This window comes from Pocillopora verrucosa, chromosome 5 (assembly GCF_036669915.1).
Source record: "Pocillopora verrucosa isolate sample1 chromosome 5, ASM3666991v2, whole genome shotgun sequence".
Classification (NCBI taxonomy): Eukaryota; Metazoa; Cnidaria; class Anthozoa; order Scleractinia; family Pocilloporidae; genus Pocillopora; species Pocillopora verrucosa.
In genome coordinates, this window is record NC_089316.1 from 13,827,113 (window position 1) to 13,850,852 (window position 23,740).

The window sequence follows — 23,740 nt, forward strand, 5'->3', positions numbered from 1 at the left end:
ATTTTTTTCCTCTATATGAACTAGTTCAGGTAGTGTGTGCATTTAGTTGCGCTAAACCGTTTTAACTGGTTTGACATTATTCAACCCTGTCGGACAATCTACGTTTTTCTTGTCTAATCTTACTACACGACATTTCAAGGCCACTGTTACAGACTCTCAGTAACGACAGACAATTTCACAAGGCAATTTTACCGATTACAAATAATCAGTCATACTAAAAAACAAAATGTTAAAGATATCTCGTAATTAGCAAACAAGGTCCTTAATACAGAGAGGAGTTTAGACTTCCATTGAGAACCAGGGATGCTGGAGAACTTGTTTAAGAGTTGGTCGCTGATCTGCTTCGGGATTCAACAACATATAAACAACGTTCTTCACCTCTGTTTGAAAAAGGAAAAGATAGATGATTATTCCCTTTGAACCAGACTTTCACGGAAAATCTTCTCGAAGTCCCTGCATCATCTTCAACGACCTTTAGGGCCGTGATCTCTCTTAACTGAAGGGAAATGATTCGGAACCCAAAGATTCTCCCCTTAGTTGATTGATTAACTGGAGCCAGTTCATTTATGTCAAGGCGAAGTAGCTCCTGAAATTATCCTCAGAGAACTTGAGTGGTGATAACCAATAATGACCCAACAACAGTTTCCTTTACACCGTGACCGTCAATCGAGGGCGAGACTTTCCGACTGTCATACCAGAATTCACGAAGATTTTTTTGCTTGTTAGGATATTGAACGCAGATGAAGACAGTGTTACAAATGTTCACTTAACCAAACTGTTACACACCTGATGACAAGTGTCGAGGTATTCTGGGCTCCATGCTTAGACAATGTTGTGGTTTTTCAAATGCTGGAATAACTGGTGACAGCATATCGACCAAGAGGATTCCCATCGCCCATACAGTAGCCTCGCATCCGTCATATTTACCTGTCTTCATGAATTCAGGGGGCATGTAGTACTGCGTACCTAGAAGAATATTATTCATAGTAAGTTTACTTAAGAACAAAGAGAAAACAAAGGAAGAAGAAATTAAATAAATTTGTGGAGGTTCTGGCCACCACCCGTACTCCTGGCTGCGCCATATCCCTAGCTTCCACTTCCTCTCTAACTTGCCGTCACGTGACGTGATGCTAAGTACGACTTAACCAGATTATCTAATATTACGGGAGGCAAATTAAGATGATGAATATTAGCGAAGATAAGATAAGAAAGAATAAGGAAGCTTGCTTCGAAAAATTAAGGGTCATTTTCCTACAAGATCTTTGAACTGAGCTGGCTTTCTTGCTGAGATCTTTGATGTTTGAATGCGTCATTTATCTTTGTTATGTTGAGTTGAGACAACTTGAAACTGATTTCTCTGATGGCACAGTTCTTACCTCTAAAGCTATCAAAAGGCTCTTCTTGTATCTCAGATGCCAACCCAAAGTCAATCAACTTCACCTCATCATTTTTCAAATCCAGCAAAATATTATCAGGCTTGAGGTCGCGGTGTATAACACCTTTTTCTTCGCATGTGATGTTAGCTTCCAAGATCTGAGTGAAGTACCGTCTCACTTCATCTTCTGTCAGTGGGTTTCCTGCGGAGTTACGGTCCTGTATGACGTAAAAAAAGTCTTTGCAGGATTCTGGTCGTTCCATAACAAAACAGTAATGTTCTTCTGTGAAGATGAGCTGGTAGATTTGGATGACGTTTGGGTGATGCACTCGACTCATCAGATAAGCCTCAGCCGGGATTTGTCTTCCTTTCAGCTGTAACAAGGGGGGGGGGGAGAAAGGACAAGAGGGTTGATACAAGTTAAACTTACTCGGATCAAGTTTCACTCACAAAGTAAACGACAACAGGAATTTGCTGATTGTTTGGACTAAGCAGCTGTGATATATTTTGATACAGCACCATCAAAGACCAATCAACTTTCTAATCGCATCTTTCAGAGAATGCAATAGTTTCCGTGACGGTCCACGGCCGAGACAAATTTTTGATTCCCGATCACGATAAATTAAATGTTTATTCTTATCAATGCAACTCTATTTGTAAGGTGAAGAGAAATTCGCGTAAGAAATGAGCAGCTCTCTGAAAACAAAATTTCCGGCGAAAGAGCACGCTAACTAAATCACTACAATCCAATATTTAAAGTGCTCAAACATTACCAGTCAATCCCAACCTGCTTGTAACATGTACGAAATGCAAAGTAGCTTTGGGTCTTGAATCAGTTCACTTTTCTGCTTCAAAATTATCTCTTAGACACGAAGGTCATTGTCGCTGAAGTTATTCACTGGATACTACACAATACGATTGTTATTGACGTTGTTATTTCTGTGATCCACGTTATTTAGTGGCGTAAACAAAAATACTAACATAAACTCTCTTACATAAACTAAAACTTTCACCAACCTCTTTAAACTCTTGCACTGAACTTCTCTTTACAAACTTAAGCGCCACCTAGGGAGAACGATTTACGTTGAGGTTTTATTTTGTTCTGTTTTTGTATATTATAAGCTACTAACCTCACGCATGCGCGAAATAGCCCCGATACCAACTTCCCTAAACTCACATTCCTCCTCCCTTTTCATTCCTTCCTTACTAAAACAGCGCAGTTATGTTAGATTGTTAGTTTCAAATATCGCTTTTAAGTTAGCGAGACGAGACTCCGGTAAAACTAAACTTTCTCGCCTAAGAGCACATGGAAATAAACCAAGCCAAGCTTTGAGTTCGACCATTTGCTCTGAGATTTAGAACTCTTCTTGAAACTCATTTTTTTTTCTCGTTTCAGTCTCACGCTAAAAGATTACTTTACTCCTAGTAAGTTATAGTGCTCCTATTCAATACTCAGACACTAAGACACCTACAGGTTTATCATCCGACTTGCGAGTCGCAGCAACTACCTGACCAAATGAACCAGATCCAAGGAGTTTTCCTATCTCGTATTTCGCAAGATCAGCTAAAATTGGAGCGAAATGAGCAATCGATTAATTGAATATCGCAAGAACTATTTTCCAACAACTATTAAAATAACTATGAGGAAATATTGATACTGAATAATCGTCCACTTCATATGCTTCATAAATACCGTTTTCATAAATTATTTAGCACAAACTCAGCGGCTTCGACATAAACAAAAGCTGGCCTGGGTAAACATTATTTTCCAGTAAGGGTAGGGTAGGGAGAAGAGGTCCGTCACTAGCGCCTTACTAGCATTTGAGATTAACAGAGCTGTCATATTGTAGAAAATCGTCAATTTTTCCTTGACCGATGGGGGAGTTATAAATTATGGAGGAGAGTGTCCGTGACAGCTTCCACCTCCCATTGAAAAAAATCAATTCAGGAAAAGAAAGGATTTAATTCCTGTTATGAGAAAAATGAAATGAACATACCATCAGAAGAGGCCAGTTCCTTGATGTAGTCAGGAGGTTCAGTATTTTTAACTTCCTCCACATAACTGCCGTAGTTTGGCTCATAACTTGGTGACCATAATGGACAGTTACAATCTTTTAACCACTCGAGCTCATCAGGGTCCTGAGAACATAAACACGTAACCATAAAGTCAGATAGAAAGCTTCGAGTACTGGAAAACTCTGGCGACAAAGAAGTCTCGTATTGTTAAAATGTAGCGAATTATTGAAGGTAAAATAATTATTAAGTACATTTATGAAGTCTGTTTCCTTCAGAGATCATAGGCGATATTTTAGCTGAAATACTAATTTCTAAAGCCTTTGTCACTCTACTCCCGCGGAAAAGTGTTTTCTAACAACTGGTCAAAGGAACGTGGACTCTGAAAACGAGATCATCTCGATCAGGCTCTTCCCAATCCTCTCTCCTGAGATCATGTTGGACGGGCAGGGTGCTGTAATTCCTAATTCCTCGTTTATCCTCGTCCAGGGGAGAGGTACTGGGCGAAAGGCCACAAAACTACTGCTGATGAGTTGAGCGGGTCAAGTTTTGAAAACATTTGCACTTAAAGCATCTAAAAAACTGACTCAATTACATGAGTACAAGCATTTTTATCGAAGCTTTAGGTGCACAAGTATAAACCAGATATTAAAAAAGTATCTTGTTCTGCTGTGAGATTAAATTTGGAGGTGGATCAGGGTACTGGATTTAAGCTTAATCATCAATCTCTCATCTTGTTTGTTTTTTTTTTTTACCTTGTTAGCCTCATAATCAGGCAATTCTTCTCTGATATTATTTTCTTGCGGTGAGTTACCCTGACGCCTGGCTTCCGCACAACTTGACCTTTTTCTGTTAAGGTAAAAGAAGCAACAGTGTTAGCTATCCTTTCATTAAATGCAATTTTCAACAAGTGTTTTTGTTACTTACCTTGATATTTTGTAACTGCTGCAATGACCATCTTGTTTTTGTTTCCCGAGAGAAGCCTGTAAGAACATAAGGAAAGGTGACTCTCTGCGTTGGTGTCAAATTAACGCTTGATATTCACCTCTTGCTTTCTAATAATACAGCAACTTTTTCCTAGTCAGAAGTCGGTACTGGGTTACTATATTGTATTTTGCGCTTTATACACGAGTACGATAAATAATACAATGTTTATTTCACCGATTGGAAATATCGATGAGCTTATGCAAACGAAAGTTTGAACACTCGATCAGTTAAACATTTACTTACCCTGCTCTCGATTTCGGTTCGTTTTCTCACAGCGAGGGGATTACATTCTGCTTTCCGCTTTCTAGAGGGTCGTTCCGATTTCATTGCAGTCCGATTTACATTTTCATTTTTTTCTTCAGATGAGTTCGTTTTCTTAGGAAAGTTTTCTGAAGAAACCCCGCAGTTATTACTCTCTTGCAAGGAACTTGTCTGAGGCATGATGCCTACACAATTGGAGTTTTCCCTGAAAGGATAAAAGAAATATCACTCTAATAAAACTATTTACTTGAGTCTTTAGGTAACTAGCTGCTTAAGGTTTATGCCACGTGGTTCCTTTAACTTCTACATGCTTTCCATATCATCTCGTAAAAAGTTTCCTTCGACGCTGTTTTTCCGTTTCTATGAGAATCGTTTTCCAACAGAGAAAACTTGCCTTGCAGTCAAACCAAAATACGTAACTCGGGAAAAAAGGTTTGCTTCACTAAATTTGTATCAAATTTTATCTCAACTTCTATACTAGAGCGCGAAGCCAGTTTCTGAACACAGCAGGGAGACAGACATCAATGCTTTAGAGAACACGGAAGGATGCATGCAAATAATGCGGAGCTGCTTCATGATTTTGAAAGTTTCTCCATTTGCTCTCTGAGGAAAGTACTCAAAGTCACGGAGAAATGAAAGCTACGTTAGCAAAACGAACAAAAGGCAGGTAGAAACTGTGTTAGTTTAAAATGCACGTTTGAATTTCTCCAGATTAAAGTGCTGAACGACAGAATAACAAAAACCGAGAACGGACAACCGTACGATTCGAGAGAGCCGTCCAATCTTTGGTTCAAGGACACGTGACACACGCTTGTTCTGATGGCATCTTCAACTAGCTTACACACACATTCCGTAACAACTTTCCAAAATTATGGTCAAACAAAAGCACAGCAATGTCAACTTGGAGGCAACTACTCGCTTTCCCTATCAACAGCATAAAAATAACTTGTAACTGCCCTCACCAAAATTTTCTAATATCAAATTCAAAGGTTGACAATTTTTTCATTTACCTCGGTAGTTCAGGACTGCAGAAGAATCGTTGAGTCTTGATAAAATTCTATAAAAAACAAATTCGAAACCAAAAATTAATTGTTTTTCAGTTATCACCATCGCTAAAATTTAAAGTTTACTGGAAACAAAATTCAAGGATGAAATCAACTTCACAAGTTGCGATACGACGCGTGACTTCATGAAATTAAATGTATCTAATTTGTTTCACCTCGCTAATCATATGATATTTTCTAATTGCTAATCATGTCAGTTCATTTCGATTAGAAAGTCCTGCCTGGTTAAGAACTACTCTTAATTGTTTTAACTTACCTCGATCTCCTTCTCTGTCTGTTTTCTTTTACCCTCGGGAAGCGAATCAGTTCCCGCTTTGCGCTTTCTTGAGTTTTGGTCCGATTTCCGAATCGGATTTTCATTCATGTTTTTGTTTTGACGTGACCTCGCCTTCTTTGTGAGGCGTGAAGTTCTCTTAGGCATGCTCGATCTGGGTCAGTGAGTCAACAAGCTCAACCTCGATTGCGATCAATTGTGTCTGTAAACCTTCTCTGTGCTCACGGCTAGCTTGTCAGTACACAACTACCAGGCTCTATTGAGAATTTCCAAACTCTAGCCTTTCGTCTCTGTGACGTGTTTTTGATGTTTAGCGCGCGCTTAAAAGTATTTAAGTGCGCGTGCTAAATACGGCTTTTATCTTCAAAGTTTCCGCCGAAGATCTTAAACATTAGTTAAGTTTTGTGGCATGAACAAAAATAAAAAAAGGGAACTATAAGGTAAATTGAAAAAATATTTCATCTGAAACCTGGATCTTTGCACAAATTTAAAAGCGTGATAGAATCTTAAACCCTTCCTATTTTGAACATAATATCAACCTTCGAAGAACGGGCCCATTTTGATTAATCATAAACAAGGCAGTTTCGTTCATTTAACTGAAAAGAACTTCGTGAAATTGTTCTTTTCTGATGTCCTTTTCCATGGCAAGTGGACATTGTTGAAAGCATAGGGAGACACTTTTTATTGCCGGTTTCGGTAGCTGACTTTTAACTATTACACTTTTTTTCCGATACTAACACGTATTGCTGATGACACCCTACCCGTCCATCTGTTTCAATAATGTAAAATTCACGCTTTTTGCTTCTAGCCAATAAGTATGCTTTCATCGTCGCCTTAGGGAAGAGAATGACGAGTGCAGCGCGAGAATAGGCTAAGTTGCTATCAACAAAAAACTAAGATCCTGACGTTCATAAAAGGTCCTTGTTCTAAATCACTGGAAATTCAGTCCATCCTCTGAATTTACTACCTTTTTTCGATTTACACGGGCAGTATAGTTTGTGTTTCTTTCACAGTACATTGTTTTTTTCTCTTTTTGAGACGAGAAAGCGCTCGGGATCTTGCTCAGTTGATCGATAGACCCTAAAAATCTTGGCGTTTTAGTTAGATTTTCTTTTTCATCGGTGGAAATCGAAGCCATCCTCTGGATTTGCTATCACCTACTCTTCGACGCCAAAAATTTACTCGTTTTCTGCCACAGAACATTGGTAAATTTACTTGTTGGAAAAAAAAAACGTTGGATAATTTTTATGGCTCCCTGTGGCACACTACTATGCTGATGATACACATCTTTACATCAGCTTCGAGCCAGACGAGGCTTGTCACAAAGGGAGGCTGTGGCCGCAACCAATCTTGCATTGAAAAAATCAGAAACTGGATGATTTATGACTAACTCTTAATTAATGATGACAAGACCAAGTTTTTACTGATAGGAGCTAGACAACAACTCTCAAAACTTCAATCAGTTTCAGTTGATAGCTCTGTCATCAATCCTAGCCATAGCGTGAAAAATCTTGGTTGCTGGTTAGATAACACATGGCGAATGTCAGTGCACATAACTAATATGTGCAAAGCTTCGTTTTTCTATTTACAAGACATTAGAAGAATCAAGAAATTTTTACTTAGTCACAGCCTTGAAGTCTTAAATCATGCACTTATTAGCAGCAGATTAGATTATTATAATAGCCCTCAGTACGGCGTTTCATGTTCCGAGTTCATGGTACGAGTTCATGTTCCGAGTTCATGTTCTAAGTTCATGTTTTAAGTTCACGTTCTAATTTCATATTCTGAGTTCATGTTCCTATTTCATGTTCCTAGTTCATGTTTCGAGTTCGTGCTCCGAGTTCGTGTTCCGATTTCATATTCTAAGTTCATGTTTTAAGTTTACGTTCTGATTTCATATTCTGAGTTAATGTTCCTAGTTCATGTTCTGAGTTCATGTTCCGAGTTCTGAGTTCTGTTCTGAGTTCATGTTTTGAGTTCATGTTCTGAGTTCATGTTCCGAGTTCAAGTTCTAAGTTCATGTTTTAAGTTTACGTTCTACTTTTATATTCTGAGTGTATGTTCTTTGTTCATGTTCTGGGTTCATGTTCCGAGTTCATGTTCTTAGTTCGTGCCTGAATTAATGACTGATAAAACATAGGCTTAAAAAATGGTATCAATAACAATTTCTGGGCCGAAGGCGCTATGTAATAGAGCCATTTAATTTTACAATAAAACGGCTTCTGTAAAAAAATTACCAGTAAACAACCTGTATGTAATTAAGGTCAAATGAATGGCCATATGTATGACATGCTTTTAAAATGCACGACTTTAAAGTTAAAATGCGACCGTTAAATGTTCGTAAAAGGCGACTGTTAATTGTTCGTAAAAAGCGATCGTTCAAGGTTTGTTAAATACGACCATTAATTGTCCGTAAAATGCGTCCGTTAAATGTTCGTAAAACGGGATTGTAATATGTTCGTAAAATGCGATCGTTAAATGTTTGTAAAATACGGCTGTTAAATGTTTGTAAAATACGACCGTTAAATGTTCGTAAATTGCGACTGTTACGTGTTTCTAAAATGAGCCCGCTAAGTGTTTGTGAAATGTGATTGTTAAGTGTTCGTGAAATGTGACTGTCGAGTTTTCGTAAAATTTGCCAGTTAAGTGTTCGTAATGATAATGCACCCGTTTGGTTTTCATGAAATGAGACCGTGGACTGTTCTCAAATATGGGACCATTAGTAAACTGCGGCAGTTGAGCGCTCTTGAAATGCACGACCGTAGATTGTTCGTAACGTCCATGATTTGATAAGCGTCTGGCGTCACAGAAAGTCCTTCAGATGCACGAGTTTGAATTACTCTAAAAATGCCGAATGTAAAAGGTTCTGGATGTAAAGTTGCGGGGATAGATCAACTTAATATGTCAGTTAAGTGTTCTTAAAATTTACGGCTTTAAATTAATCGTGACCTTGTGTTTAAGAAGTCGGGAAGCGAGTTGAGACGGTATAACATATGAGAATTTGAGGTCGATGATCTGATATATCAATCTAACACTACCGAATGTCCGTGGAAGTATGATTCTTAAGAGTGCCAGGAAATAATGAACAATAGGAAATAATTTGAAGATTGCTCAGAGTTTTAGCGGTAGGGTCAGTATCAACTGGGTTGGCCATCATCACTGAATTTCTAAGACACGAAACACTTTTTTCGGCTTGTCTAATCACGCACCCAATACCTGATTCCCCCATAGTGGATGTCATGTAATTACTAGGTCATAGAGAAAGAAAAAACAGATTTTTTTTTTAACGTTTTTAATGACAACAAAGAATTAAGCAAAGAATTAATTTGAAAAGACGACTTTTCTTGGATCCTTCTATTGTGTCCTGAAAGTCACCTGCGAACAAAAGCAGAGCACGAGATATCAATTCTGAATCAAATCCACAAACTTATTGTAGTAATCGTTCTGGAGAAGTACCATGAACGCGGCACCGTTTCGTGCCTTCGTTTCAAGTTCCTCATTATGTTCTCATCCCTTATCGCTCTTGTACCTCGTTGAAATGATGCTGGCTACCAGGTGTTTCTTTTTTTAAATCACTAAGAACCAAGCGACTTAGTAGTATCGGAAAATCAAAGGGATTAAACCACCATGCTAAAAACCAGACAAACAAACAAACAAAAAATTAACACCATCGATCTAAAAACAATACAAAACTATTGGAGTTTAAGAAAAAAAACAAAAGTTCCAAGTGCAATGAAAATGAAAATTTGAATTGAGATTGGTTTCTATACAATGTGATCACTTCTTATTTTCCCACAATCAATGTAACCGAGATTTATAAAATGCGAACACATCTTACCATTCCACTTTCATTGCTGTCATCTTGAACGCCTTATGCTTCTCCTTAGACGGGGTAGCAAGTATTTTGAATATACTGAACATATTTTAAAGTCATGAAAAACAATAATGAGATAAAAGATAATTAAATCTCTTTACAATGAAGAGTGTCTATAATTGTCCTTAGAGTCACAGACAATGATACTTACTTCATCAAAATTCGTTGCCGGTCCTGCCGGCAGATGTTGGAATATTGGCATAATGAGAGATATGGTGGTCATACTGACGCCAATGAATTTACTAATTCAAGTAAAACTCTATCTAAGAGGTCCAATGTTTTCCTGATAAAACGTGTACTGCAATGTTCGCAATTCCATCAATTTACAAATCGTGTAAAACAAAGATATAGATCTATATACTTAACCTCATTGAGGGTCAGCGCCTGGATTCTTTTTTCCGTTATTCTTACAGATAGAACCTTAGGCGAAAAAAAGTGATCTTTAGTGTGTAAAAATTAAAAATTCCAAACGACTGAGTGCGTTTAGATGAAAAAAAATTAGGTAGTTAACTTGGTTAGATCTCGGGGGGGGGGGGGTTATTAGTAACAACGCAAACGATTATTGAGAGCACCGAGAAAGGGATGCAAGCTGTTATGTCATACCAACAGTCGCTCTAAAGATTTTGAGATGTAAGTAAGTATGGGATGGGCTTGTCGTTTCTACTATCAATTTTTAAATTAGAGCATTACAGCATCCTCTTCGACACCAGGTAGGTCCCGACGCCTTAAAAGCATGAACGCTCACATTTCTTTTTAATAACGCACGACTTATCAAATGTCCTAAAAAGCACGATGTCTCAAATGACTAAAAAAAGCACGCTATGTCAAATGTCTTAGAAAGCGCGATGTCTCAAATGTATTAGAAAGCATGATGTCTCAAATGTCTTACAAAGCACGATTTCTCATGTCTTGAATGTGCATTTCTCATGTCTTCTAATATTCTTTTTAAGACGTTGGAGACATCGTGCTTTTTAAGACATTTGATACGTCGTGCACTTTAAGACCTTTAATTCGTCGTGCTTTTAAAGACATTTGATACATTGTCTCAAGTGACTTAAAAAGCAAGATGTCTCAAATGCCTTAAAAAAACACGATGTCTCAAATGCCTTAAAGTGCACGATGTCTCAAATTACGTAAAAATCACGATGTATCAAATGTCTTAAAAAGCACGATGTCTAAAATGTATGAAAAAGCACGATGTCCAAAATGCCTTAAAAATCACGATGTATCAAATGTCTTCAAACGCACGATGTCTCACATGTTATAAACACAAGATTTCTCAAATAACTTAAAAGCATGTCTCAAATGTCTTAAAAAGAATGATGTCTCCATTGACTTAAAAAGCATGATGTCTCAAATGTTTCAAAATGCAAGATGTCTTAAATAACTTAAAAAGCATGATGTCTCAAATGACTTTAAAAGCACGATGTCTCAAATGTCTTAAAAATCACAAGGTTTCAAATGTCTTAAAAAGCTCGATGTCTTAAATGTGTTACAAAGCAAAATGTATCAAATGTACATTACGACCGTGTTGGTATGACGCAACCGTTAACTGTTAGTAAAATACGAATGTTACCTGTTCGTAAAATGTGACCGTTGAGTGGTCATTAAAGTCCTAGAATGCACGAGATTTTGAATGTCTCACAAAGAGCGAGATCACAAAAAAAACTTCCAGGCAATTATATATCAAAAAAGCCTGGTTAGTATATTTTTTAAAAAGACCGATGAGTTTGGGTTTAAAAAGGAACCAGACAATCACAAGTCTCTGAGAGCGGGTAATCAAATTTGTTTAAAATCCCCATGATTAACAGTCTTGTTCATATATTAACTTTTTAAAGCCATGTATTTAGAAGCCAACATTGGCATGGCATTGACATGGAGTATTGGACTGTATGGTAACTACAAATTCTCTCCCAATTCTCCAGTAAATATTCCATTAATATTACCGATTCACACAGCTTGTGCTGCAAGACAGCCTTCTGTCACAGCCCTTTTAATTTTTACAGAGCATATCTGCATGACCTCTTACAAAATATGTCACTGATTAGTACCTTTCTCAGTTGCTTGCCAATATTTTCATGCTTCAAACATACTAATGAACATTGCTGACATAACTTATCCATCAAAAGGGGAATGGCAACATTTCTTTACACATGATTACTTATTTACTTTGCATGCCTGTAATGATATCTCCTGGAGACAACAAGGGTTGAAAAATGCGACACTCTAACTCCATATCTGCAGTGTGATCAGACTTCCCATGAACTGGAGTAACATAAAAATAGAAAAAGAAAACACTAAGAGATTTCTGCAGAGAAATGCCCTCAACCAACATAGCTTCAACAGCATGAAATACTCCAAGTCTTCATTACACTGATGGTTAACACCAAAGGTTAATAATCGTTCTGTTACTTAATGCATCTTCATTACCCATGCAATCAGTTTCCACCTCTTCTATCCACGAGATAGAAAATCATATTCAGTTCCAAACTCAACCTCTTAATTTGCCTCCCAAAGCCTGCCCTCTGAATGGTACTTTCACTTTAGCTCACATATAAACTAGTATTAAGAAATTTAAAATTAGCTACATTCCACATCAAACTGAGATCCTACCAATGAGATCAGAACGTGACATTTTTTGATGGTCTCGGCACTTTTAAGTCCCTGTAACAAATCGAAAAAGAATGTACTTCTCCTTAGACTGATAATTTTATAACTGTGTTCTGTATCTTAAGCCACGTTTTGTATGTTAATTTAAATCACAGCTGGAAAAGTTATGAAATCAATCAATGTTTTTTGCCCTTTCTTCCTTCTATATGACTTAAAGTATGGTCGGGAACATACTCGTCTAAGAATATCTGCCCCCTTATGTGTTAGTTGAAAATGTATCAGGCACACTGGCTCCCCATCAAAATGTGATAGATGTGACCTACCATGTTGATAGGAGGTTTTTGGTAGAAAGAAATGATCTGCCAGATTTCTGTAGTACCTCTTCTTTTCCAATCAAAAGTGGTGTACTCTGGAAAAAGATCATATTTAATGATTATTACTTTCTTTGATTGAAGTAATGAGTAATGGACTTAACAGGAAACTGAATCCCCAGCCTAAAGTCTTGGAACTTCTAAAAACAGCATTGACAGCATTTGTGCTGACGCACTACAGAGTTCACCTGTAGTAAGCTTATTCCCTCAAAGTTAAATTTAAGTCAAACTAGAGTAAATGAGAAGAGAAGAATGCAAGTTTATTTTAAGATATGCAAATATATTATGTTCGTATGGCTCAAACTTGAAATAAGTTATTCAAACCCAGTCGGCTGAGCATTTATGTTGAAATCCCTTAAATGAGGACTTAATTGAACACAGTATACCTGCATAGCAGACAGGCAGATAATCGGAAGCCTCCAATGGATTCGGTGTGCCTTCAAAAATTTGCAGAAAAGTGCAACATCATAGGCTGGTCCACAGGCGGGATCTGTAAATTTTTAATCAACAATGGCGTAATAAAACATCAACACACATGGAAAATGCATGGTGCAGTCTACGTACAATATTATTCATAATAGACATTTGGTCTCTCTAAAGAACTTATGTACTAACCAAGTTCTGCCAGTACTGTGGTGTCTTCCATCTATTCTACTTCACCAGCTTTACAAACAAAATAAAGGTTGGGATTACAGTTTTTATTCAAATGTAACTCATACAAAACCTGATTGATGAGCTGATGCTGTTCAAGGGTGAGGACATAACCCACACAGGCTTGTGTACCTGACACAACAAACATATATATGGAATATAAAGAACATTTGCTGATTAGGGATTTCAATCCGTTTCATGAGCTTATGCTAATTCCATCAGTTTGTCCATTCCATTTTTATTTGAATTATTAGTAAAGAACTAAATGACAAAAAAGATTCCTGAAGGCTTACTCATTCAGATTCTATTTAAAAGTTGAAATGGGAAATCCCACCAATATTTGCAGTAAAAAAAGCTAGTACTCAAAATAACATGTAGCTTCCCCCTTAGCTTAATCATCTCAGGAGACTGTTAATTATGGATGGCTTGCCTTCTAATACATGAGCAGTAGATGGCCCTCTAAAATGAACACATTCTATTCCACCCAGTAAAACCATTTCTACTTTATCTGAGAAAAAATCAAAGTATGCATAATAAACAGAATGTTCTGCATTAAATTAATGATAAGATCAAATTTTCATAGTGCACAAATCTAGTGCATAATACAAGTCATTCCCTCACTTTTTTTTAATGTTCTGATGCAGAAGTATCAAACACAAACTCCTGATGGTTCTGCGTTAAAATTTTAAAGAAAATTTTTGCTAATAAGAGGATCTTTGTAAACAGAACAAAAGACTGAAAAATTCAATTGCTTTCAATATCAGGTCTCATGGTTTAATTGTCTAGTTTTTTAAAACAACAGAGTAATATGTAAGCCATTCAACTACTTGCTGTAAAATTGTCTTGTAAAATGTTCAGCAATACTGTGAGGATCTACAATAATAAAGAAAAGATGTTATCAAGTCATTTCAAATTAATACTTTCAGATAATGAGTTGCACTTTTCATTGCAATTCCTAACAGTGGGTATAGCATTTTTAGGTGTTGATGAGGATTGAGGTTCTGTCATTCCATCATCTGTGTTAAGATACACTGGAAAATCAAAATTAGGAAAGTGATTAAGTTCTAAAAGAAAAGGCAGATCAATAAGCAAGCAGTTGTTATTCAAGCGAGACTAATGTTGATGAAATATTACTTCCCCACACAAATTCAGTCCTTACCAAGTTAGTATAAATAGTTCTAATTTAAAGCCATTGGAAGCATATATGTTTAGAAGGAACAGCTGTAGCTTAGGTTTAAGGAATACTTGATATAATGTGCACTTTTGCCTATAATACCACCTGACTCATTCATTTAAACAACCATAAGTAGATAGATGTCTATATACACACATGCATATGTATATGTATACATATATATATATATATATATATATATATGTATATCTACACACACACATGTATATTGTATATACACATGTCTACTTTGAACCGAAATGCTATTTAGTTTGAATGATAATCACCAACGATGAAAATTTTTCTTGCTTCAAGTAACTATAGCAGGTAATTTAGTGTTAACAACTGGGTTGAAAACGTAAATTAGCCACCCGGCTATACTCTCCCACCGACGCAGCACCACAGTTTCTTTAGAAACTTACCCCTTTATTCAAGTAACTATAGTCATTCTTAATTCTACATTAGAAAGAGTTGGAAAAATTGTTGTTCTTTACTCGGCTCATGGTGAACATTTTATTAAAAAAATTTTATCAGAAGACAATTAACTGCTCCTTTAATGACCAAAAGAAGGACCAAATTTGGCTTTGTAAAAATTTGGAAGAGGGATGCTATTCAGATTGAGGGTCTCCTTACTAGCGTGGAGCTGCATATATGAGGTTTTTCCAAAGAACTGGACTAACCAGAGAATTCACCATAAGTTTCACTTATTGTTCACATATATTTCTCTTTTTATTCCCAGCTACAACGAAAACTAAAATAAGGAAAAGTGCCCTAAATTTTCCGCCTCCCATAAATTCAGCCCCCTGTCCATAAGTGCAAAAAATGCTCCCTGTGACATAATTTCCAGGTTTAATTGTGTCTGAGTTCATGTTCCACTTCTGCTATTTGGAAATGCTCAAAAGTGAGAAATGAGTTTTCTACCTATTCTTTTTTCCTCTCTCATGAAGCCTTAAACATATTTACCAATATCTTTTACGAAATTTTCTACAAGAATTATTTTTGTCAGATAATTATGCAAATGTCATGCCTAACTTGCCTAAAAAACCCCTTTACATCTGTTGAAATGTTCTCATTACCTGGACCATCGTTGTTTTTAGATTGAGGAGGGGGCATTCAATTAGGTGTGTCTATGAGAAAAAAACCAAAATCAAATAAGTTTGTCAATTGTGGTAAAGAGTGTCCACACTTTGGAAATAAAGCATACAGCTAGGCTCACATCACACCCATCAATGAGTTTCAAATGTAAAAGCTAAACCCTTGATATACACACAAATTGAACGGTTCACAACATAAGGTTTAGCAAAATTGAATTGATGTTGTTATTGGCTTTATTAAAGAGGTTAAAAAGTTTTAGATTGTTTCTCTCATGTTTTCAAATAATTGAATTTACTAGAAGGTATAGGTGTTACAACATGTTAATATGAAACACAACAATTAATTTTACTGACATGTGAAAAGTTTTTATGGGACTATCTACTGGCAAGCCTTTGTATTATAGTTCAACCCAACCATTTCCACGGAAGAAAAGAGAGAACAAAATGGCCTTAATCGCTGCCCAAAACCTAGCGGAAATGGCTCAGCTCAAGCAGGAAATACTGAGGCAAGACTCAATTGAAGGAAACACAAGTGCTGACCAAATTACTAGTAAAGTCAGTGTACATTTGCCATCTTTCAAACATTGGTACCCATGCAGTTACTGACTTCGAAAGTAGGGGGCAATTGTTCAAGTCCATGTACCGATTTAAAATTTAGAGTGCTATCGGGATATGTTTCCCAATAATATAACACTGTTTATTCAAAGTCACCTCTGCACTATGACAGGTAAACTATCATCTTGTATGAAATACTCTATTGAGTATACCAACTAAGCCTTCACCAGTAAAGAGTTTAGACTTTCCAGTTACAAGTAGCAATGGCCTTGCCTTGGGCATAGTAAGGGGACCATCTGGAAAAGAAAGTGAAACTCTTGTGTTGACCTTCAACACTACCGAGAAAATGCCACAACAAAGTCCTTATCACCTTGAATATAACAGTTAAATCCAAACTACACTCCCTCTAGTCAGTTTAGTTACACACCCTCAAGTGTACCGAGATTCCTCTTTGCCTGGTTGTACAACTGCATCACAGTTTACATGTGGGTCATCTCATTATGGCAGCGTATCTACCCCTCGTTTTGGTGGAAAAATTCATCATGTGTATCAGTTCCCTGACAGGGACTACAAGAGTGCCTTTGGCATCAAATTGGACTACTAGTCGTAGTGGCAATTTAGCTTGGGCTTCTCATGGGACAAAATATGCTGCTCCTCTCACATGCTCAACCACCATCTATCACACAATGGGCTCCTGATACCCACAAGGCATCAACCCCTTACCTGAGTGGTTTTGGCTTGTCACCTATGCAACACTCAACAAATGTTGAACAACCAGTAGATGCATTAATTGATGGCCTCATAAAAGGTCAGGAGACCTTCTTTCTAGGATTAGAAGCTAAGATCGACTAAAGGAAAGTCAAGCATTAAACTACAATCCCTTGCCACAGGGGCAGAACTCCCATCAGAAGTTCCATTGGACAGAAACAGTTCTCTAGACCCAAGCCATGTGCTGAATTGTGCCGCTTGGCTGTGAATGCATGGCTCCCTACTGAGCCCGGAGAAAACACAATAGTTTCAGCGAGTCTGGGCAAATCCAGACTCAGTTCCAAGGAAAGGAAGTGGATAAGAAGGTCGAATTAGAGAAAAAAAAAGACGTGTTGTTTGCGAAATATTGTATGGGAACACAAACTCTGTTTCAATTGCCACAGGGACAGAGCTCCCATCAGAAGTTTCACTGGACAGCAACAGTTCTCTAGACCCAAGCCATGTGCTGAATTGTGCCCCTTGGCTGTGAATGCAGGGCTCCCTTCTGAGCCCGGAGAAAACACAATAGTTTCAGCGAGTCTGGGCAAAGCCAAACTCAGTTCCAAGGAAAGGAAGTGGATAAGAAGGTTGAGTTAGAGAAAAAAAGATGTGTGTTTGCGAAATATTGTATGGGAACACAAACACTTATTCAATTGCTTAAAGGAAACCATCAGGCCACCAACTGTTCAAGTGAAAAATGCTGTCTTAAGGAACAACATGGATCTGACATGCCTCATCTACTGAGCCACCTTAAAGTCCGCCAGGGATGAGTAGATGAGCCCATTGCCGTTAAGACACCCCTTGGGTGGACCTTCTTTGGAAATACGACCAAAGGACTGTGTGAGGCAATTAATATTAACTTTCTTGGAACGCACAAAGAACCCCCTTTTTGACACAAAGGGTTAAGTAATTTTTGGGAGACTGATTCTTATGTGACAAAACAAGCACCCTCCAAAATCGGGTTATCCCACGTGCATTGGCTATTTCACTGAGTAGCATGGTAAAAGAAAGAGGAAGTAGCATGTAGGAGACTGTGCCCAGCCCCAGAATACATATTATGGAATCAGGAGATCCCATTTGCTCATGAAAAAAAAATCAGAGATTGATACTAGTTTACAAGGAAACGTGTTGTTTAGTTTGTGTGTGAGCACAGTACATCAATAGGTGATCTCAACGTGACAGAGAACACTGTTGAAATGTCTGAAATTGTAAAAGAGATACAAATAGAGGTGAGAACAGCAACTTTTTGGCTCAGAAAAGTGAGAAGGGACACCTGGCGTTTACACAGGTCATAACAAAATATTTAGATGCCAAGGAACTTGGAGCTGAGGCATTGAAGAATCTCAGACGCAATAAAAGAAAAAGAGGAGAAGAAACCGGTAACAGAGGGTGCAAAGAGTGGACAAGAAAGTGACATAAACACCGAGCAGGTTGAGCAGAAATCTGCCATCAAGTTAAATACAAACATACCTACGTGTAAAGATACCACTAAGACCCCACCGTTCAGGAAGGAATTTAAAATATAAGGACAGATTGGAGATTCTTGTCAGAAGAATCACCTGAGTTTTGAACGGAAATGTATCAACTGCTTAGTTCTGCAGTACAGGAAGTGGGGGAAACCTCTAAGGACTTTTTTGTTCACCTCCCAGACATAAGACAGAAAGTACTCCTTGCCTCCTGAGAAGCAGGATCTGACTTAAAGTATGACCCTTGGCTGGTACAATGTGTGTTTCTGCTTTCATTATTAACTGGGCTACAGAATTATAGCATCAAAATGGAGATAAAACCCTGCCTGCAAAACACCCAAGTAAAGGATGAAGAACTTTTTGAGAAATTGGATGCAGCAGTTAATAATGAAACAGAAAGAATGCAGAGGCCAGGTTCCCACCATGGCCAGCTCACAAACTGAGCCCCCACACAACTTGTAGCTCAAGGGACCACCCACAATGGTAGTGGAGCCTCAGTTGAAGATAAAATCCCAGACAAGCCGCCAAAAGTTAACCTTACTGAAGTTAGAGAGTTGAAAACAGAACTGCCACTATCCAGGAAGGTATGGAACAACAAAGTCATAATAACCCCCACCTACAGTACAACCCTGCAGAACAAGGGAGGGCCTAGTTACCAATATCTAAAACCAAGCAGAAGGAGCTACAACTCAACAACCCCCTAGGGAAAAATGGGAAGCATTGCCCCAACAGGACAGGGAGCAGCCCATCAGATCCATGAGCAGTCCCAACAATGCATGAACTGTGGAAAGAGGGAGGACTGGGCATGTCAATACTTTCGCTGCTCACCATGCCATGGGAGCCATTCTTGTTCAATAGTGTGTCATAGGAAACAATGGGAAGAGCATAAAAAACTAAGTCAAGCCATCAGTGAGGTTGAACTGAGAGAGAGGGGAACAACAGCAAGTGGTGAAACTTTGAAAACATCATTCCCTTTCCACTTAACTCCAAGACAACGCTCTAAACTCATCAAATTAGTCGGAAGAAAATGCGTTGTTTCTTATGTGGTCCAAGGGAAGAGAGTCAATGCCCTGTGGGATACTGGAGCTCAAGTTTGTGTTGTGGCATAGTATTGGAACCCCCAAAGGATCGCCACCTTGTTGTAGTTGGCAGGCTTGAATGCCTTGGAGACCCCTAGAGCTATGCCAGTGGGAGCTTTATCTACTGGTGGGGCCACATAAGCGACATTGCAAGCCAGGCAGAAGATGCAGCAAGCAGGAGAGAGCAAGGCAGAATCTACAAGATCACCAAGCTGGTGTATGGCAGGTACAGAGGAGGTTCTGACACTCCAATCATGAACAAGAAGGGGCGACTACTCATGACAGAAGCCGAGCAAGATGCACGATGGATGGAACACTTCAGTGAGGTTCTGAACAGACCACCACTACCACAGATTCAGATATGCAAGAGGTAGGGACAGACCTGGATGTCAACACCAATCCCCAGGAAAAGAGGAGATCATAGCAGCCATCAAGTCCCTCGAGAATGGAAAATCCTCTGGACAAGATAATCTCAGTGCAGAAGTGTTTAAAGCAGATCCACAGCTAGCAGACCTACTCCAGACACTCTTTATAGACATCTGGGAGGGGAAGAAGTTACCTGAAGATTGGACAGAGGGAGTCATTGTGAAGATTCCGAAGAAAGGTGCCCCCAGCAACTGCAACAACTGGTGAGCAATCACCTTACTATCTGTACCTAGCAAGATCCTGGCAAAGATCATCATCCAGAGAATAGCCAACACAGTGGACTAACAACTGAGAAGAGAGAGGGCAGGATTTTGGAAAGGAAAGGGATGCACAGACTAGATCCTCACCCTGTGCAACATCATAGAGCAGTGCACAGAGTGGCAGAAACAACTCTACATCAACTTTGTAGATTATGAGAAGGCTTTTGACAGCGTGCACCAGGAAAGTCTGTGGCACATCCTTTAGGCTTACGGTATACCACAGCAGATTATCAACATCATCAAAAGCTTCTACAGCAAATTCACATAGAGAGTACACAACAGCAAAACCAGGTTTGAAGTGAAGACTGGCCTTAGACAAGGCTGTACAATGTCGGCAATGCTCTTCAACATGACCATCAACTGGGTAATGAAGTGCACAATAGAAGATCAGTCACGGGGCATTAGATGGACCCTCTTCTCAAAGCTGAAGGACCTAGATTTTGCAGATGATGTAGCCTTGGTCTCCCATACTCACCAACACACGTAGGAACAAACAACCCAACTCAGCACTTACGCACAGGAAGTTGGCCTAAAGATCAGCCAAAAGAAGACAGAAGTGATGCTGCTGAACGTGTCCAACCCTAAACCAGTTCAAGTGAACAGAGAAGACCTGTCAACAACTGAAGAGTTCACTTACTTGGGCAGGATAGTAAGGCATGATGGAGGAGCAGAGGGTGACATCAAGAACCGTTTCTACATGGCCAGAAACACCTTCAGAACGCTTAACAACGTGTGGAGGTCCTTTCAGTACAGCATCAAGACCAAGCTGAAGATCTACTAAAGCTGTGTGATGTCCACCCTACTATACGGCTCTGAATGCTGGAAGGTGATAGAGAGCGACATCACCAAGCTGTAAGTTAAATTTATCTAGCCAGTTGAAGCTGGAAAGAAATAAGAGGAGGAGGGATGTGGAACTAGGAGTGAGGAGACAAGTTATGAGTGGTAGCCCAGCGTGCTCAAACAAGGTAAAGTACAGTGAACTCCCCTAGTTGATTTAAGGCATTTGTCACATGAACAAACAGGAGATTTTCAAGATGTTGAGGGAAGAGTCTGGGGCCTTTGCCACAGAAGATGATGATATTGAATGTGTTGCACAATTGAAATTGGAGATCAACTTGAGGAATGACAACCCAGTTCAAAAACACACACAATTCAATTCCCAAGCCCTTGTAGGAAGAGGTAAAGAAACACCTGCAGGATATGATCAATCGTGGATGGATAAGCAAATTGAAGTCACCTTAATCATTCCCAGTTGTGTGCGTGAGGGAAAAAGATGGCAGTCTGAGACTATGTGTCAACTATAGGCAGTTGAAATGCAAAACAGAGGATGACTGCCAGCCCATCCCTCGCATCCGAGACATCCTAAACAGCCTCAGTGGAGACACTTACTTTTCGGTGCTAGACCAAGGGAAGCCCTATGACCAAGGATTTGTAACAGAAGAACACTGACATCTCACAGCTTTCATCACCCCTTGGGGTCTATACCAGAGGAAACGCATTTGGTCTAAAAAATGCACCGGCTCTTTACCAGAGGTACATGGAGAAACACCTGGAGGACCTCCATGATGAAATATGTATCCCATACCTTAATGATATCCCACCTGGAGGACCTCCATGATGAAATATGTATCCCATACCTTGATGATATCCTAGTGTATAGTAGAACATTTTCTGAGCATGTAAACAATACCAGGGGAGTACTTAGACGTTTGCAGGAGTATGGTATCAAATTGAAGCCAAAGAAATGTGAGCTGTTTAAGCCTTGTGTTGGTTACTTGGGTAGAATAGTGTCAGCAGATGGCTTCACAATGGACCCAGCCAACATTGCAGCTGTGGCAGCCCTTAAGGAAACTACACCAAGAACTGTGGGTGCATTGTGCAAACTCCTGGGTTTCATAACCTATTTCCGCCGACATATTTGTGACTACTCCAGATTGGCCAAACCCCTTTATGAATTGCAATCAGCCAAAGAATGTGGTGACCAGTCCAACAAAGGCAAAGGAGGTAAGGAGCATCCCAAGGGGAAGTCACCGGCATCGAAAGGACAACTGTCATCAAATAACAAAATCGCATGGAATGAAGGCCACTTAGAATGACTAAACTTTCTCATCAAACTTCTAATGCAGCCTGGGCTAATGGCTTATCCTGAGTTTTAACGACCATTTGTACTGCACATAGATGCTTCAAGTGAAGGACTTGAGGAAGTGCTCTATTATGAACAAGGGAACAAATCGAGAGTTGTCGGCTATGGCTGCGGGACATTGACGCCCATGGAGCGCAATTGTCACTTAAACTCAGGGAAATTAAAATTCTTGGCCTTGAAGTGGGCAATTACTCACAAATTCAGAGATTACTTATTCTATTGCCCATTTTTTATCATCTTCACTGTTAATAACCTAGCAAGACCTATACTGATGCAGACATTATGTCCAGAATTCCATTAGACATGGACAAATATAAGAGATTGTACAGAGAAAGTACCCAAAGATGCCCTCCTCGCAACCCTGGATGCTGCAAGGGAGCAGGCAAAAGGCACAATCCCATGGGTTACAGCAATTGCCACTGACATGAAAACACCAGAACCTACGTTAAAGGACCTGAATCTAACACCCTTCAGCCCTAAGGAAAATCAGGGAGGCACAGGAGTAAGATAGTGCCATATGCCATGTACTTTACTACAAGACATATGTGATTAAACTGAGCAGTAGCCAACTGAAGGATGAACTCCATGGTGTTATCAACCTTATAAGAGAATGGAAGAAGATGGAAGTTGAGGAACATAGTATTCTGCGATGAAGAACAAGTTCCAAGTTACGATTGGTTCTACCACACATCTTCATTCCAGTTGCATTTATAATACTACACACAGAGCTGGGATACCTCCGAATCAAGCAGCAGATCTTACAAGATCCCACTTTTACTGGCCACATATGTACCGTGACATAGAGTATTTTGTGACACAACGTTGCACATGAAAAAAATCAAACACAGTCACCACAGCACCCATGATGCACCTTATGTCATCAGCACCCTTTGAGCTGGTTTCCATTGATTTCCAGCACCTGGATAAGAGCAAAGGTGAATATGATTACTTTACTGAATATGTCCAAGCCTATGCAACACCCAACAACATGGCCCACACTGGTTCTAAGAAGATTTGCCATGAGTTAATTCCGAGATTTACTTTTCCAGCACACGTACATCATGACCCAGTTGGCTAGTTTGAGAACAAATTGTTCCACCACCTCCAATGCCTTAGTGGAGTTGCTACCTTGTGAACTACTCCAAACCACCCAGAGGGCAATGGCCAGGTAGGACGTATGAACTGTACCTTACTCTCTGTGTTAAGGACCCTCCCAGAGGTAAAGAAATCGTATTCGAAGGATTCTTAAACAGGCTTATACGTGCTTATAACTGCACAAGACATGACACCACTGGATTTTCACCATTTTTTCCTGA

General features: G+C 39.0%; 1 protein-coding gene across 1 annotated transcript; it reads right to left on the reverse strand.

The window, feature by feature from the left end:
- Nucleotides 1-279: 279 nt before the first annotated feature.
- Nucleotides 280-1,638, reverse strand: LOC131777521 (serine/threonine-protein kinase pim-3-like). The gene is made up of 3 exons (XM_059093830.1): nucleotides 1,377-1,638; nucleotides 787-966; nucleotides 280-380 (listed from the first exon to the last, which is right to left on the reverse strand). Exons 1-3 carry the CDS (start codon nucleotides 1,636-1,638, stop codon nucleotides 280-282), a joined length of 543 nt encoding a protein of 180 aa, XP_058949813.1.
- Nucleotides 1,639-23,740: the final 22,102 nt, after the last annotated feature.